At 48.7% G+C, this 18,401-nt stretch overlaps 1 protein-coding gene across 31 annotated transcripts in view; it reads left to right on the top strand.

The window, feature by feature from the left end:
* Positions 1–15,359: 15,359 nt before the first annotated feature.
* Lrrfip1 (LRR binding FLII interacting protein 1) overlaps positions 15,360–18,401 on the top strand; it is a 131,877-nt gene continuing 128,835 nt past the window's right edge. For 22 of the 31 annotated variants that reach the window (XM_075951504.1, XM_075951502.1, XM_075951503.1 and 19 more), the window contains exon 1: positions 15,363–15,535. In XM_075951504.1, the coding sequence (XP_075807619.1) occupies positions 15,440–15,535 (96 nt within the window). In that variant the 5' untranslated portion in view covers positions 15,363–15,439. Of the gene's footprint in view, positions 15,536–18,401 lie in introns of all 31 variants that reach the window. The other 9 variants (XM_075951491.1, XM_075951472.1, XM_075951468.1 and 6 more) reach the window with 2 other exon arrangements.

Genomic DNA, 18,401 nt, shown 5'->3' with positions numbered 1-18,401 from the left:
CACCACCATCCCCTCCTTTACATGAGGGGTTGTTTGTGATTGATCCAAACACCCCTATCTAGCTACACACACACACACACACACACACCACTTGATTGAAAAAGTGAGCTTGCTGAAGGGTGCCCCGCTGTGCTGATGTCTCCCCTAATATTACAACATTAATGCCAACACAGGTTTCTCTGAAGTCGTCTTTTCTTGGCTACTTTTAGTATCATTATGGCATCTTAGAATTTCTATTGCTGTGATAAAACACTATAAGCAAAGCAACTTGGGTAGGAAAGAGTTTACTTAAGTTACCCATCCATATCAGTGTTTATCACTGAAGGAAGTCAGGACAGGAACTCAAACAGGGCAGGAACCTGGAGGCAGGAACTGACGCAGAGGCCATGGAGGAGTGTGCTGCTTACTGGCTTGCTCCCATGACGTCCTCAGCCTGTTTTCTTATAGAACCCTATACCATCTGCCCAGGAGAGACTCAGCCCACAATGAGCTGGGCCCTCCCCCATCAATCACTAATTAAAAAAACTCTACATCTACAGGCTTGCCGATAGCCTGATCTTACAGAGGCATTTTCTCAACTGAGGCTCTGTCCTCCCTAGTGACTCTAGCTTGTGTCAAGTTGACATAAAATTATGTACACATGGGTAGTTCCGGTAGCATGGAAAAAGAAAAGTAAGAGGAAGAAGACGAGGAAGAAGAAGAAGAAGAGGAGGAGGAGGAAGAGGAGGAGGAAAACAGAAGGGGCAAGGCCATGGCTGATTGACAGCCGAGGAGGCAAAGCTAAGCCAGCAGCAGGCTGGGCTACAAAACAGCAGAACAGCAGGCTGCACTGACAGCAGGAAGACAAGTAGCACCACAAGACCCAGGCTGACAGCGGCACAGCCAGCAGCACCAGCTGCTCAAACGACAGCGACTGTGATGGTGGTCATAGCAACGGGAGGTAGCAGAGCAACCAGTGCAAGAACAAGGGGGACAGCAGAAGTCGAGGGCAGAGCAGAGATGTGCAGCTGAAGGACAAAGGCTGTGACAGGCCAGAGAACAACCTGGAAGAGTTTTAGGGAGCTGTCAAGTCTTTAGGGCCAAGGGTCTCAAACAGCTCAGGCCTGAGAAATCTAACACTGGCAACTGAAGAATCCCGCCTTAGGCCTAAATAATGGCGAAATGTCTTCACATCCCAGGTCTGCCCAGGAGTGCTCTAAAGCTAGACAAAGTCACCTGCTGCTGCTCCTGAGGACCTGTTGCCTCCGTTCCCCGCTGCCAGGTGTCGAGGGATACAAAAGCTCCGAGGACCAAAGTTGAGAATTTTTTTCTTTGCAAAAGAACCCAAGTCAGTTGACAGCATCCTGCCGCCACAGCCTCCAGTTGTCAGGGCTCAGCAACAATACAGTCTCATGCTCTCTAGTCTTTTTCTTCCTTTCCTTCTTCTTTTAATGCAATTAAATATCCTTATTGTCGACCCAAAAAGAGGAACATGGGATGTACTCACTCATATTTGGTTTCTAGCCATAAATAAAGGACATTGGGCTTATAATGCATGTTCCTAGAGAAGCTAAGTAAGAAGGTGAACCCAAAGACAAACACATAGGCATCCTCATGAATATTAACCTTCATCAGGCGATGAAAGGAGACAGAGACAGAGGAGCACGGGACAGAAATCTCAAGGTCCAAATCAGGAACAGAAGGAGACGGAGCACGAGCAAGGAACTCAGGACCGCGAGGGGTGCACCCACACACTAAGACAATGGGGAGGTTCTATCGGGAACTCACCAAGGCCAGCTGGCCTGGGTCTGAAAAAGCATGGGATAAATCCGGACTGGCTGAACATAGAGGACAATGAGGAATACTGAGAACTCAAGAACAATCGCAGAGGGTTTTTGATCCTACTGCACGTACCGGCTTTGGGGGAGCCTAGGCAGTTTGGATGCTCACCTTAGGAGACCTGGATAGAGGTGGGCGGTCCTTGGGCTTCCCACAGGTCAGGGAACCCTGATTGCTCTTCGAGCAGATTAAGGAGGGTGACTTGATCGGGGGAGGGGGAGGGAAATGGGAGGCGGTTGCGGGGAGGAGGCAGAAATCCTTAATAAATAAATAAAAAATAAAAAAAATATCCTTATTGTCCATTCCATCTCCTTAGTGAGGTGAGGTTTGTTTTGCTTTTCGAGACAAGGTTTCTCTGTATCTCTGGAGCCAGTCCTAGAACTAGCTCTTGTAGACCAGGCTTGGCCTCGAACTCACAGAGACCCGCCTGCCTCTGCCTCCCGAGTGCTGGGATTAAAGACGTGCGCCACCACCACTGCCCAACACCTTGCTGGCTTTTTAGGTGAACTACATTGCAGATTTTCAGTCCTGTTATTTCTTCATGGTTCTGTTCAAAGGTTGATAATCTCTCTTGAAATCCACTTATTTGCCTGCTGTGTTTTCATTTCTCTTATAGATTTTTGTCATTGTTGTATTGGACATAGTATCTCAGATTTCTTATCCATTCGTTGTAGCTGCGTGGTTTATGGGTCTGTGTAGCAAACCAAACCATGACACAGAGACGCATCATTAATTATGAATGCCCAGGCTTAGTTTAGGCTTGTTTCTAGCTAGCTTTTTTTCTTTAAATTAAATTAACCATTTCTATTCATCTATGTGCTTCCCTGAGGCTCGTTTAACTCATCTATGTACTGAACCCTGCTTTCCTGCTTCATCAGTGCCTCGCTGGCTGACTCCCCTTTCCTCTCTGCCCACAAGCCCCACCTATCCCTCCTCTGCCTAGCTATTGGCAGTTCAGCTTTTTATCAGACCAATCAGGGGCCTTAAGCAGGAAAAGTAAAACAGCAACACGTCTTTATATAATTAAACAAGTGCAGTATAAACAAAAGCAACATGCCTTTACATAGTCAAACAATTATTCTGCAACAGAAGGAAATGCAACATACCCTTACTTAGTCAGAAAAATATTCTGTTCCACAACAGGTCAGGTTCCGGGGTTTTTTTGGGGGGGGTTTGTTTTTCGGCGCTGAAGGTGGAATCCTTGGCCTCGTACCTGCTAGGCAAGCACCTTTCTACACCACATTTTGTTTCATACTTGGTCTCATTTTCCCGCCTACTCATTTTCACACTAATGCCCCCCTCCCTCCCGTCTAATGAAGTTGTCGAGAAGGCACAACAAAACGCCCAGCAATCTGTTTTTCCCTTCCCTTTGCCTCCAAGAACAACACCTTTGCCTCGAACCCCTGTTTTCAGAAAGAGCATACCTAACGAGCCACTGGGAACCCACAGGGATTCATGTTGGGTTACAGTCCAAGAACAGGAAGTTGTCAGGTATTAGTGCCCACTGGGCATCTGCTCGGCTCAGTGTTCACATAAAATATATCAAGAATCCTCACAACATCCCAAGAAGCCCTAGATTGTTATCTCTGCTTCAGGCTCAGAGAGGGGACAAGGACATTTCCACGGCCATGCAGATACTGAAGCAGGATTCACACTTTCATCTTTGCTAACCACTACACCATACAGCCGAATGCATTCCCCCAAAGGGAATGAACTCCTGCCAATCAAAGCCATCTTCCTAGGAAATACTAAGGGAGAGACCTCTGTAGAGATGTTGCCTTTGAATCCTTAATTTATAGATCCGAAAGGAAGAAAAAAACAAAAGTCAAAGGCACACACAATTCACTGAAAACAGGTCAGAGATGGGCAGTATTCACCCAAACACTGGTCCAGGTCCCACAGAAAGCAGACCAACAGAGCCATCATATCGGAGGTTAGCATGGGAGTGGGCAGGTGGTACTTCCACAAGCTGCAGCTCACACACCAAGGCAGCTGTTTGCCAAGAGACACCCAGCAAGGTCCATCAGCGAGCTCAGCAACAATATAGCCTTTGACTCAGCAGTTGCCCAGGGAGAGGCGGCACTGAGTGATGTTGGTCACGCTCTGGGAGAGCGCTCATCCGGAGCCCAGCGGGCACAGTGGAGCAGGTGACTCAGGTCTTTTGTTGCTCTAAGCGTCACTAATGCTGACGGCAGCAATGCTCACCCTCGTGCCCGTCTGCCAAAACGTGATTTATGAAAGCCTTTTGGAAGCTCAGTGCAGGGAGCCACGGAGCGTGGGGGGGGGGGGGGGGGAGTGCAGAGTAGGAGCTCAGACCCAGCGGAGCTTTGGTCATCACCTGTGACCTGAGATGAAGTCACCGGAGACTGTTTGAGCCCTGATTTGTTGGGTGTCCTTTCAATGGTTCCTTGCATTTCACTGACATTTCAGCACTGATCCACCAACAGACTGCAGTAGGCTTTCTCATACACCTGTGACTCTTCCAAACCTGGAGGGCCAATGGAGAGTCACCCCTGCGTAGTCAGGGCTTCTACGCCCATATCCACATGGAGGACAAATGTTGAGAAGGAAACTGAATCACTCAGGGCTCCTCCAGAAATGACGCTCACAGCCAAGGTCATAGAGTGCCAGGCAGCCTGGGGAAGGATCCAGAATAAAGGAAAACCCATCTCCTGCAGAAAGCAGAGAATTTCTGGTCTGGTCACATTCTGAGGGACACAGGTTAGGAATTCAAAGATCATCCTGGGAAGATACAATTGCATCGATAAATATTCATGATGTGTCTTCAATATTCATGAGACAATGAGCCTGTGTGCGCATTGCCCAGGGGCCTGTCCTCTGAGCATTTGGGAGCCAACAGAAAGGTTTTAGACTCTAAGAGCATATTCTGAGTTGAAGAATATCCCCCCCCCCAATCCATGTCCATGTGGACCATTGGGGAAAAAAGACACGTGATGGCTATAAGCTCGAGGCCAGCATGGGCTTACCTAGTTATTTCTAAGCAAACCTGGGCTACAGTATGAAAGGTTGCCTCAGGAAAACAAACAAACAGCTTGGGGCTAAAGAAATGACTTTGTGGCTAAGAGCACTCACTGCTCTTCCATAGGTCCTGAGTTTAATTCCCAGCACCCACATGGCAACTCACAACGGTCTGATGCCCTCTTCTGGTGTGCAGATGTACGTGCAGACAAAGTATCTATATACATAAAATTAAATAAACAAACAAATAACTAAATAAATAAATCAAAGTTAAGAATGCTTGTAATCCCAGTACTTGGGAGATTGAGGTCTCGGGGAGGAGCTACAGTGGATGGACAGGACCAGACCTGACCCCAGGGAATAGGATGATCTTTCAAACAAGCCAGATAGAATGAAGACTTATCAGTGCCCTGATAAGAAAGGGAGTGCACTAGTGTGTGTGTGTGTGTGTGTGCACGCGTGTGCGCACACAAGGTGTGCAAGGTGTGCAAGAAGGGTTGTTCACTTATTCACACACTCCTTCCTAGAGCCGTTCAGGTCTCTGCCAGGTCATGCATACTTTAGTGGGAATTCTGACTCTTGATTTGTTTCTCGTACAACCAATTGTTTGCCTACTCACAAATTCAACAGCTGTTTTCCGGATGCCCTGAGAACAAGATAAAGGCTTCATAGCCCCTCAGCCAAGTCAAGGTGAAGGGATGCCTCCCCCAACATTTGCGAGAACCATCTCTTTCTTCCCAGTTTGTCGTCATACTCATAAGTACTAGGATTACAGGTATAATCAACCATTCTTAGCTCTGCTTGGTTTTTTTTTCTTTATTTATGTGGTTTTTTATGTATATGAATATTTTGTCTGCAAGTACATCTGAACACCAGAAGAGGGCATCAGACAGTTGTGAGCGACGTATGGGTGCTGGGAATTGAACGTAGGACCTTTGGAAGAACAGTAAGTGCTCTTAACCACTGAGCCATCTCTCCAGCCCTGATCTACTTGTCATCGTCCCCCTCCCCCTGAGGTAACGTTTCACACCGTAGCCCAAGTTTGCTTAGAACTCACTATGTAGTCCATGCTGGCCTCAAACTCAGAGCAAACGTCTTTTCTCAGCTGTCTGAGCCCTGGGAATTCAGGAGCACTACTGCACGTGGATTTTCCCCAAATGGTTCACATGTGCATGGATTTGGGGGGGATAGTCTTCATCTCAGAATATAGTGGTAGATTATTTGTGTTTAAATAAATAAAGCTTGCCTGAAGATCCTGGCCTGCTTTCTTGAAAAGACCATGTCCTGATCAGAGACACAAGGGTTTAGGAATGTCACTTTAAGGAAAAGAAGTCAGGTACAAAGAACCCAGTAGGCGGTGGTGGCGCACGCCTTTAATCCCAGCAATCGGGAGGCAGAGGCAGGCGGATCTCTGTGAGTTTGAGGCCAGCCTGGACTACAAGAGCTAGTTCCAGGACAGGAACCAAAAGCTACAGAGAAACCCTGTCTCGAAAAACAAACAAACAAAAAACAAAACAAAAAACAAAGAACCTGGTAAACCTGAGGCTGCCGTGTACATGCCCCTGCCTCAGCATTTACTCAGCCATCTTCTCAGCAAGCATTGTCAGTTCTCCACATACATAATTCTACTTTAATACCTTGAGACGCACCAAAGACAGGCATGTTCCCTGCTCATCCCAGACCCATGCAGCAAGGTCTCCACTGTGTGTCTCCAGTGGACTAGGCTCTGGGTTATGGCAGACCCTACAGGAGTAGCTTCATTGGATCCTATGTCGATACAGCATTAAAGAATGCAGGGTCTTCCTCTTGGCGTAGTTTAAACCTAGAAAGAACCCAGATGTGAAGACTCCACTTCTTTCCCTGGGCCTTCCATCTGTCTGTCATCTGCGGTCTGTGACCCGTGTCTTGTCTGTCCATTACATGTGTTTGATGTCTGCCCATCCAAAGGGTATTTGCTGGCCAGCATGGAAGGCATGGCATGGGCAAGGATGAATTCTCTTCTACAGAAATCCTTAAGTTTCACAAGGGAAGAAATCATTTTCCTGACCCCAACTGACATAGAATAGCACTTAAACAGCAAATAAATGTTACCAGCCTATAGCCACATGTTGTCTCCAACCTTTATGGTGGATACCTGATTTCATTCGGGTTGCTTCTTTCAACCTGTTAGCTAAAGCATTAACACACACACACACACACACACACACACACACACACACGCACACACACTAATCTGAGCTTGGAACATAGAAGAGTACGTAATTCAAGGTTAAAGCTACATATTTAGCTTGATTGTAAAGGCTGATTACAGAGGAAGTCCAGGGCATATTAAGGTTGGCTCCATTGTTTTCTTAAATGCAGGTTAAACGGACTGAGCACATGGTAGGAAAGCGGAATGCACTGTCTTAGGTGATTCTCAGGCGTATTATGAGTTTGGTTGCAAGATCTGGCAAGCATTCCGTTTTTGAAGGCAGGAGATATTTTCAGATCAATCTACTCCCACAGGATCTCCTCACTGATTCTACCTTGTCTCTGATCACACTCCACTGTGAAGAAAGCCTTCTGCAGCAAAGAACCTCCACGACCTTCTCTCTACTCTGAGTCTATCTATATTTGATAAATCGTAGCACATTTTATTAACCGTTCTTTGTCTAGAGACGGTACTACAAAGATTTCAACTTGAACATGCCACACAAATGAGTAAGTGACAAGTTGTTTTTCTTCTACCAAAAGATTTATCTATTTTTATTTTTTGTGAATGGATGTTTTGCCTGCATGTATGTAAGTATGCACACACGTTTGCAGTGTCCAGAAAAACCAAAAGAGGACATTAGATTCCATGAAACTGGAGATCTAGACAGTTGTGATCACCATCATGTGGATACTAGGCGCAGGAACCCTGGGTCTTTTGCAACAGAGGCAGTGTTCTTAACTACTGAGCCATCTCTGCAGCGCTGGGAGCTATTTTTTCCGATATGCTCTTAAAATAGATTGGATGCTGGTGTGGAATGCTTCACCTCGGACCTTCCCCTAAGTTAGGCTGAGTGAAGCCAGGCAGAGCGAGGCTCTCAACACGGTTGCGTTGTCAGCACTATCTTAATGTGGGGAAATTTCCAGTGGATTTCTCACCAAAAAAAAAAAAAAAAAGTCCCCAGGGCATTATTCAGCGAACAAAAAGCTTGATGAAATGTTTGCGCTATTTTAAAATGGCCAAATCAAGGACATGACGTGCTTCCAAAGTCACTGCCAAAAATATGAGAAGCATCTTCCAGACCCTGAAAAGAGAGTTGAAACATCTGTGCTCGGTTTGCATTGTGGAGGAAGAGGCCCATGTGGCTGATAAGGGCAGTGCTTTATTGTATAAATACTAGGATGCTCTGGGCACAGTTTCCCCGTTGACAGGTAGCCAGAAACCTCAGAGGAATGGTGGATGTGCAGGTGTGTGTGAATGCTCTAAGGACACAGAGGAGCTAACCCACAACAGGGATCCCTGCGTGTGTGGTACCCCCTGGAATGAGTAGCAAAACAGCCCTGCTAGAGCCCATCACTGTTGCCTGCATTACTGTGTTTGTTGTTACTGAAGAGGACCAACTGTGTGGTCTGCATCACCCTTGTCTGTTCACCTGTCAGTGGGCACTGGGTTGTTCTCAACTTCCGGCTGCAGAATCAAATATCCGCAAACATTTTAGTGTGTGTCTTTGGAGACATAGTGTCATCGGTCTTAGGTAAATCCTTAGCAGTGGAATAGCTGCATCCTTTGACACAATGTATGTGATAGTACTGTCAACCTGAGAGGTCCTAGAAGACAAACCACTGGATATGTCTGTAAGAGAGATTTAGATCGGGTTCATTGAGATGGGAAGGCCCACCCTAAATATGGGTGGCTCCGTTCCAGAGACTGGAGCAACAGCAATCCTGTCTCTCTCTCTCTCTCTCTCTCTCTCTCTCTCTCTCTCTCTCTCTCTCTCTCTCTCTCTCCTTGCTGACTACAGCTGCACCATGACCAGCTGCCTCCTACCCCCGCTACTGTGCCTTCCCCTGCTCTGATGGACTGCATCCCTAGAACTGTGAACCCAAATAAACCCTTCCTCCCTTAAGTAGCTCATCTTAGATATATTGTCATGAGAGAAAAGTAATTAACAGATTATGTTTCTAAGTAACTGCCAGCAGCATTTTAAAGAGGTTGCCTGGTTTGTGCCCACCTTGGCTCAGCATCCTCAGTCTTTTTGATGTAGACATTCTAATGGGAACCTGGTACTATCTTCTGATTTTCCGTCTCCCTAAAAACAATACCGCCTGCGGTGGTTTGAATGAAAATGGCCACCACAGGGAGCGGCACTATTAGGAAGTGTGGTCTTGTTGGAGCTGGTGTGGCTTTGTTGGAGGAAGTGTGTCACTATGGAGGCAGGCTGAGAGGTCTCCTATGCTCAAGTCACACCTAGCATCTCAGATCACTTCTTGTTGCCTGAGGGATCACGAGGTAGGGTATCGGCTGCCTGCGCACTGCTATGTCCCACACGATGATAATGGGCTGACCTGAACTATACATCACCCAGTTAAATGTTTTCCTTTATGTGAGTTTCTGTAGTCATGGTGTCTCTTCACAGAAATAGAAACCCTAAGACAAAAGGTAACACTCAAGGTGACAACTTCCACCCAGATGGATTCCCAGTGGCTCCAGCTCCTGTTCTTCACTGAATTCTCACGGCATCTCTGGTGAAAATGTATTGACCACTATGGGAGTCTGAATCCCTAGAATCCACTCTTGTTCATTTACATTTCTTAATATGTCATTCTGTTTAGGTCAGTTTATTGATCATTCCTCAGAGTTACTAGTTCTTTCTTATATATTGTCCAGACTCTTAATAATACTATTCCAGATATTTCTGTCAAAATGTTATTTTTCTGGGGCTGGGTGGTTAAGAGTGCTTGCTATTCTTTCAGAGGCTCCATATCTGGTGGTTCACAACTGTATCTCCAGGGGACCCAGCACCCTCTCCTGCTCCCCATAGGCACCTACACTCACTTGGCATACACTCACTCATACAAGCACAGATTTAAGCGTGTCTCCCACTTCAGCTCATGTGTGCCAGCATGTCTTGGCATGTTCACGTTTAGAATTCCCAAGTCTCTTCTACACTCCCTACCTTCATCCTTTATACCCACATCCCTCATGGTTATGTTTTTGCTGTTTCTCTGCTAATCCCAACATCTATGTCACCTCTGAATCTTTCCCAATTGACTGTGACTCTTGACTGTGAATCTCTTTCTCATCTAGTAATTCCTTAGGACAGTGTAGGATGCTGGCATCATTTTGCAGATTCTGGATTCTGTTGTCTTCTTGAGTGTCTTCAGCAGTAAGTTCACTTTGCACGGCCCTGATTGTCACCTTGGTCCTATCAAGACTTGGCTCTAAGTTTTTGTCACGGCATGTCTCTTTGAGTTTTCTTGTCACACTTTGTAGCAAAAATGTGGCCTCTCCATTAAGAAGTGGTTGGAATTTTAGTGAGAGCTTGAGATGTCTACCGGGTGCAACAGTCAACAGTCTTGTCACTATAGCGGAATACTCGAGAGAAGCCACTTGTTAAGAAGAAAGATTTCTTTGGGCTAGTGGTTTTAAAAGTTGCAAATCATAGTGGTTTGGCTCAGTTGGTTTAGAGCCTGTGCCTAGGCAACACATCTTGCTGAGACAGGACTGCTCCCCTCATGGTAGTCAAAGCAAAGAGACAAGAAGGGTCCAGAGTCCCACTATGCTCTTCAAGAACATAGACCAATGACTTAACATCCTCCCATCAGGTCTCAACTTCTAAGGGTTCCACCACCTCTGTTGTAGTTTGCTGTGATAAAACACTGACCAGAACAACTTAGAGGAGGAGAGTGTTTCTCTCATCTCACAGCCCCCAGGTCATAGTCCATCTCTGAGGGAAGTCAGGGCAGGAATGTGAAGGCAGAAACTGACACAGAAACCATGGAGGAATGCTTCTTACTTACTTGCTATCTATGACTTGTTCATCCTGCTTTCTTATACCATCCAGGGCCACCTTCCCTGGGGTGGCACCACCCACAGTGGGCTGAGTCCTCCTACATCAACAACTAATCAAGAAAATACACGCCACAGACATGCCCACAGGTCAATCTGATAGAGGCAAGTCCTCAACTGAGGTTCCTTCTTCCCAGACGACAAAGTTGACAAAAACTAACCAGAGCAATCTCCTCAGTGGTGTCAGTGGCTGTTGGGTGAGTGTTCAAAACACCTTTGGGAGGCAGTTCCTAACCACAGTCCCAGGCCCTGGTAGCCCTGCTGGACCCAAGCTGGTGTCTTTATCTCCCTAGTACTAAGCAGTTGCTAACAGCCTCTGCTCAGCTCTTTCAGGGTTCTAGTTGTTGCATTCTTCTAGTTTCCATGGAGAGTCAACCACACATGCACAGTTCGGGATCTCCGGACATTTTTTTTAATTTATTTACTTATTAAGGATTTCTGCCTCCTCCCCGCCACCGCCTCCCATTTCCCTCCCCCTCCCCCGACCAAGTCACCCTCCCTCATCTGCTCGAAGAGCAATCAGGGTTCCCTGACCTGTGGGAAGCCCAATGACCGCCCACCTCTATCCAGGTCTGGACATTTAACATCTTACAATTTGCTTCTTCATGATTCCCATTTCTTTGATTTTTTTCCCATTGATTTTGTAGCCCCAGACTCTGACATGTAACTCTTTGATCCACCCTCTTGAAACTTGTTCCTTTAAAAAAAAAAGATTTACTTTATTTTATGTCTATGAGTGTTGTGCCTGCATGTATATATGCACATGCATCATGTTCATTCCTGATGCCTAAGGAGGTCAAAAGAGAGCATTGGATCCCCTGGAACCGGAGTCACAAATGGTTATGAGCCTCCATGTGGGTGCTGGGAACTGAATCCAGGTCCTCCGCAAGAGCTGTCAATGCTCTTACCTGCTGAGGCATCTTTCCAGACCCTCAAGTACATTTTCCAAACACTCACGGATCCACAACCCTGAGCAAAGCTCTTGGGGGAATAAAGAGGCAAGCTTGGTCCTAGGCCTCAGGAAGCCACGTGAGAGAGTAACACACGAAAGCTCTAAGGATGGTAGGGCAGCATGCTTACCAGGTTCAGAGTCCTGCCTTTAATCAGAGCCCAGAAGGAGGAGGAGGAGGAGGAGGAGGAGGAGGAGGAGGAGGAGGAGGAGGAAGAAGAAGAAGAAGAAGAGGAAGAGGAAGAGGAAGAGGAAGAGGAAGAGGAAGAAGAGAGGGAGAAGAGGAGGAGGTGTGGAAGGGAAGAAAGACGATGTTCTGAGGAGCCAGCTCTGTGCAGAACTGCCACCTCACAGTTCTCCCAGACACACACGTGGCACAGCCAAGCATCACACTCTCCCACTCAGTCTCTGTGTTTCTAGAAAATTCCTGAACTAGGTAGCACTTGGGAGTGTGAGATTCCACGGGAATAACACTTTAAATAGCTTTGAGAACTTCAGCATTCTGACTAGTCACAAGTTAGCAACACAATTACACCTCCTGGGCCCCTTCAGAGCTGCTGTGACAGCCGCAGAGATGCCATTCTGAAGATCCGAGTAGGCAGCTTGACGGAAAAGGGCTTTTAGGAGAGAATGGATGCCATCGGTCCCAGTGGCATTCAGATGGCCACTGCGGGGCCTCACAATATAACCCACTTAAGAGCACGTGCTCCTTTCCTGCCCTGTAAGAGGAAGCCAGCAGCTTGCACCAGATTCTTGTTTCTGAAGCACAGCATCCTTATGCAGTCCATTCTGGCTATTAATAGGAGTTCTAGCGTTTTCCTCCTGAACCCCCTGTAGTTGTTTTGTGCAATGCACTCAGGAAACTATCCACACCAGCGATCTAGAGAGGAGGATTCTAACTGAGCTGGGGTTGATCATGATGGGATGCAAAAGGGTAGGGAAACTGATCAGAGGTGAAGGGGGGGAAAAAACAAGTTTGGGCATCTGGTGGGGTTGGGGAGGGGAGAGAAAGAGCCCAAGACAACTCCAAAGTATTTCCTCCAGCAAACCTGCTAGAAATGGGTGTCCACAGGCATCTAAGATGGCAGCATCAGGGTGGGCTAAACCACTTTACTCTTTTGGAAATATGAGTGTGAGCCATTGAAAGAAGCAAATGAAAGTGGGTGGCGGGTCAAACCCACACCACCCCCCTGCCTGGTGGGACAGAGTCAGAACCTACTGTCAGTCCCACCGGTGGCCATAAATTTGACCCATGTTCTACCATGAGAGGCTTTGCTCCATTATGCCAGCCGTCACTGGAAGGAGATGTAGCTCCCCCCGACTTTTTCCACTATTGTCCAAGAGAGATCTTTCTAGCCTTTGCTGGTGGAGGATGGTAGAGGAGGCAGGGATAGGACCACATGATGACTCAATGCACCCAGTTTAATCCCTGTGACAACTCATGCTAACCTCTCCCTCAGAAGCCATGAGTCCTCACACAGACGGGGCCAGACCCATTGTAACTTCCAAGACTCCTGCAGGGCTTACCCAGTGAACAAAGAGACCCAGAGTGGGAAACTGGATAGGGTTCAGCTATTCATTGGCCTTTATGAGAGCTGCCCTGGTCTCTTTTGCTCTTTCCCACGATACTTTCTAAAGAGGACATCAGAGGTGTATCTTGAAGATGAACATAGTGGCCCCGGACGTTCTTAGATCTTTGAGGTATCTTCTCTCACTACTCTGAACCAATCTGCTGATGCTATTGTGTGGGACAGGAGAGCGCTGCTGGGAGAAGGTTGCTCTCAGAATAAAAGGGCCAGACTCCTGGGGTGCCAGGAGGGCTGGGCTAAGGATCTAAGGTAGAGGGAATGGTCTTAGGTATCAGACAGGCTTCTCCCAGAAGGAAGATGCTGGAATTTGGAACTGGGTTTGGGTAAGGAGACCCAGCATTTCCTTCACCTTGAGAGGACAGCACCAGGTTTGTGTCCTTCATGGTTGTGCCTAAGAACCTGGCCAAGCAGTTGGCAGACTGCAGGTGCAGAGCAGGTGTACGTGAAGGAGCAGGTTGGGGGGACACATCCTTCGCCAACATGGGGTCACCTCAACGCACCTCTGCTAAGGAGATGATGATCCGCTCCCAACTGGCCTGGGCAAAGAAAGATAATGCCCGTGACTTCTAGCAGGATTACATCACTAAGGAGTATGGGGCGCCACATGGTACAAAGACGGTATAGGCGACTCGGCCAACAGGTCTCTCCCCTGTGCCTACATTGTGCCAAGCAGTGCACCAGCTGGGTCTCCTCACTCCCTGAGCAATGTGACCAGAATCCCTCACTCCTCACAAGTCACTCAGTTTCCCGTCTTTTCCCTGGCAAATGCTCCCAACACCTTCCCTGTCACTGAGGGGTCTGTTTCTTGTCCCCATCAGTGTCCACATGGTGTTTCTAATGCTCACACCCCATGGTTATACAGCTCGGGCTGGAAACACATTAGGAAGTTAACCATGCTGATCCCAGTGAGGACAAGGCTGCCACCAGGGCCTTCTGAAGGTTAGTCCTTTTTTTCTGGGCCGTCCTCCCTGCTGTCCTCCCCCCAAGTCCAACCACCTTGAATTTCACCCAAACTTCAGAGATCCCAATGCCTTTCCCAGACTGAACTTTTACAGGTGCCCTGTCTAGTAAAAAACAGTCCATGGAGCACCAACGGAGACAAGGCAGGGCAGGACTTGGTTCACTTTGCCTAGCCCCCGGGGCAGCCTTCTTTTCTCCCGAGTGGTGCCCATAGAGAGGTTCAGAGCGTAAGTTTGCACTGGAAGCAGAGAAGATGCCTGGACCTTTCTCAGAAGCTGGAGACACACTAGTCAAGTGGCCAGCTGGGGGCAGACAGCAAGCGATGTGAGCAGAAAGACAGACAGGAAGAGAGCCCTATACTATTGCATACTCTCACAGGAGGGATCCGAGAGCCCAGAGTGCTGGGAGGTCACTAGTACCTGGGCTGCCATCTGAAGGCACCTGATCCCAGAGCAAGACTCTCACTCCCTGGAGATAGATTTAACTGGCTGAGATAAGGATGCCATAACCTGGTCCCATCCCTCAGTGTCAACTCTTCCGGGCCATCCAATCCTCTGAAAGTTTTTGTATGACCCCAGCAGAGGTTACCACTCAGCTCCCCACTGTTCCAAGCAGTTTGCTTTCTACAGCTCACGTTCCTGAGCACCACCAACAGCCCCTGGTCTCACAGTATCTCTCATGCCCAGATCTGTGTTCTCTGGTATTCCAATAAATACATCGCCTCCACAATTTGCTACTTCTAGGTCCCTGCCGGCCCCTATGAGGGAGGCTCATTTGTGAGTTTCTGCTACTTTTAATATTCTCTACCACTGCCTTAGCCCCGAGTGCCCCCCGCCCTGTCACCCGCGCGTCTCTGTCCCCCAGCTTTTTCGTCGCCACCGCTTCAGCATCTCCATCACCACCCTGCGTCTCTGTGTCCCAACTCGCGGTCTCCAGGGTACCCGCATAGCACAGTGGTCCTGAACCCGGCCTCCCGCGTCCCCCCCGCGTCCCCAGCCCCGCGCCGCTGACGCCATGACGCCGCGGCGGAGCGAGGGGCGGAGCGGGAGGGCAGGCGAGCGCGGCTCCCGAGACCGGTCCCGCAGCAGCTGTGCACCGCGGCTGATGGACATGGGTACGCAGGGATCGGGGCGCAAGCGGCTCCCCAACCGGGAGCGGCTGACGGCAGAGGACGACGCTCTGAACCAGATCGCGCGCGAGGTGAGCCAGGCGCGGTCACAGCTGTCAGTGTCCCTCGTGGTCCCCAGCCGTCCTTAGCGGTCCCAGTGGCCGCGCTCTGGGCCCGGCCCCATGGGGCAGAAGCACTGGGCCCCGGCTCCCATCTAAGGCCTGCGGACTACTGGGCGCCCGCCACAGGCCAGTGGCGCTTCTGCCCTTAACCGCAGTCCCTGGTCCTTGTGGGCCGCTAGTCCCTGGGACTGGTTTAACCGGGCCACCAGGGGCTCAAGGTAGCAGGGTCCCAGTCTAGTAGGGACCCAGTGCCCCCCATTGTACCGGGAAAGAATGTTAGACCGACCCTGCTGACCAGTGGCGGCCCCAGAAGCCACATGGCCTTGCTGAAATGGCCCCAGTTGGTTGGTGACCATTGCCACCATGGGGATCAGCTTGGGGGTAACTTCGGGGTCCCGTGTCTAGACCATCCTGAAAGCAAACCAGGGAATGATTGGAGGCTTGATAAAGTTTCCTGGACAGTTTATTACAACGGCAAACCCGTTTTTTAATGAACTTCTCATGTGGAAAAGGAGGGCACATGGGTGTGCGTGTCTGTACAAACGCCCCGTTTTCTCCCACAAAGATGCAACCTTCAGGCTGCAACAGCATGCGTGACACGTGGAAAGACTAGAACAAACTGGTGGCAGCCTCTCTGGGGGAGGGGCCGACTGGTTCAGACGAAGGTGGACAAAGGAATCGGAGATATTTCTATGGCTTTTCTGTTCCTTTTGGGTTGAGTGTCCTGTGCACATACTGACTTAAAAAAAAAAAAAAGTCAGTGCAGGTGAAATCTGGGCTTCTCCTATCTCTTCTGCTCAGGTTGTGATGGAGAGTTAGCCTACATATTATTTCCACGTGGAAAAAACACCCCAACAATTTAGGCTGCGGTTATATTGGACTGGTAGTGGCTGGGATCTGCCCAGGACTGGCTCTTCCACTTGGTAGTCTGGAATACCTGACTTCACTTTTGCTGGTATGTGGATCCCTGTTTGCAGATGGCTGAGTTGAGAAACGGTTTCTCTGTACAAGACAGGAGAGGGCTTTTCAACAAACTCCTATCCATCCCCTGAAGCTCACTGTACAAACTCTGTCCTCTGTGAGGCTTTTTGACACTTGACTCTCCCATGTCACCCTAGGCATAGGTCCCTGGTGCAGTTGGCAGAATGTGCTGAGGTTGCCTGCAGTTGGAGGTGTTAGCCAGGCAATCAGTATCTTACACCATTAGACAGGTGGAGAGTAGGTGATTAATGGTGTTGGTTACAGTACCTTTGACTTTAGTTAAATTCCTGATTACAACAGGAGTCTCTTACATGGGTATGTGACCACACAGCAAACAAGTGTCCCTGGGAGGGCCAGAGTGCCCCACAAATCCCTGTGATTGCAGGACAAAGGAATGAGAAGATTGGGAGTCCCATAAGCCAGTCTCTTATCGGCTAGTTGTTATAAAAATAGATTGGAAGCAGGGGCCAGGGAATGGTTCTGCCTTGCATCCAGGGCGCTGCAGTCAGCAGTTATAAAGACAAGCAGGAGTCAGACCTGAGCTTCCAGACAGAATGGACCTCTCTGTACTAACTGTGCTGGTCTAGAAAAGCTGTGCTCCCCAGCCCCCTCTCCACCCTGTTTTCATCTCTGAAGGAGGGACAGACTTCCTGAGGCTGTGGGAGACACAAAGGAACAGCGGGCAAAGTATATCCAACCAATTCGGGAAATGAGTGAAGCCCCCGAGGACCCCAAACCTCCAGTGAAAGTCAGCCACAGATGTGGCCCTTACCCAGACCTAGCGGCAGTCACTGAAGAGATTGCAGGGAGCAGGTGATGCTGTCTGCTCTGCAATTGAATTCTGTTGCCCAACTGTAAAATTAAATCGGTATTCAGAAGGCAACTAGCTATTCCCTCCGTTTTTAAGCATTCTTATGAACATTAGCCAAATCATCTCAGGTTTGGAACTTTACTGTTCACTTTTTAATTCATGACACATTAACCAACCGCCTGTCCTAAACACCAGAGTGAGGAGAGAAACTGGCAAGGATTTGGATCAAAAATGAGTCTGGCAAGATGAGGAGAATTCTCCTGTGATCCTAGCACCAAGGAGTCTAAGCTGGGAGGATCCAGAATTGGAGGCCAGTGTGGGCTGCATAGTGAGACTCTATCTACAGGTTGGGATCTGTAGATCCACGGTGCCCGGAGAAGACACAATCGGATAGGAAGGGCGTGGAAGGGCTGGAGAGTTCAGAATGAGAGGGAATTCCAGCTAGCAGATGGGATCAGAAGCTGCTTCCTGGAGGAAGTGGCATTTTGAGTTCCTGAAGGATGTGTCTACCAGCCAGATGGTTTGGCTGCCAGGACAAAAACCCTGACCACTTGACCTAGACAAGGGACACATACCAGTAGTGTACAAAAATCTCAGGGGAGGCAGGATTCCCCTCCTGCCATTGCTTGTGTCTCTATACTGCAGGCTCCTGGATGCTGGCCCCATCCACAGACAGAAGTGCTGTGCGGCAGCTCACTGGCCTCAGTCCCCCTGAACTGTCCTGCCTCCTCTGCCTGCCTCTCTCCAGAGAGCTAGAAGCAGAGGTTTTATAGAGAACTTCTGCAGGTCTCTATGGCTCTCCTGCTCCAAATTCCAAGACCACAGATTGCTGTCTTCCTGTGAAGTCCCTGTGGCAAAAGGAGACAGGACTACCCGTGCCTGACCTGGAGCTGGGGAGGGCCAGTTTGCCCTGAATACTTTGGTACGTTGAACAGGACTAAATGGTGGTGGGCTAGTTATGAAATTGGCAGGGGGCGGGTTGCCTTCAGGAAGACACTTGGAGATTCTGGGTCAAGGTCACCAAAAGGCCTGAGCCACAGAGGC

The sequence above is a fragment of the Microtus pennsylvanicus genome, chromosome 17, assembly GCF_037038515.1.
Source record: "Microtus pennsylvanicus isolate mMicPen1 chromosome 17, mMicPen1.hap1, whole genome shotgun sequence".
Lineage (NCBI taxonomy): Eukaryota > Metazoa > Chordata > Mammalia > Rodentia > Cricetidae > Microtus > Microtus pennsylvanicus.
The sequence above is the reverse complement of the archived record's forward strand: the minus strand, read 5'-3'. Positions and strand labels throughout refer to the sequence as shown.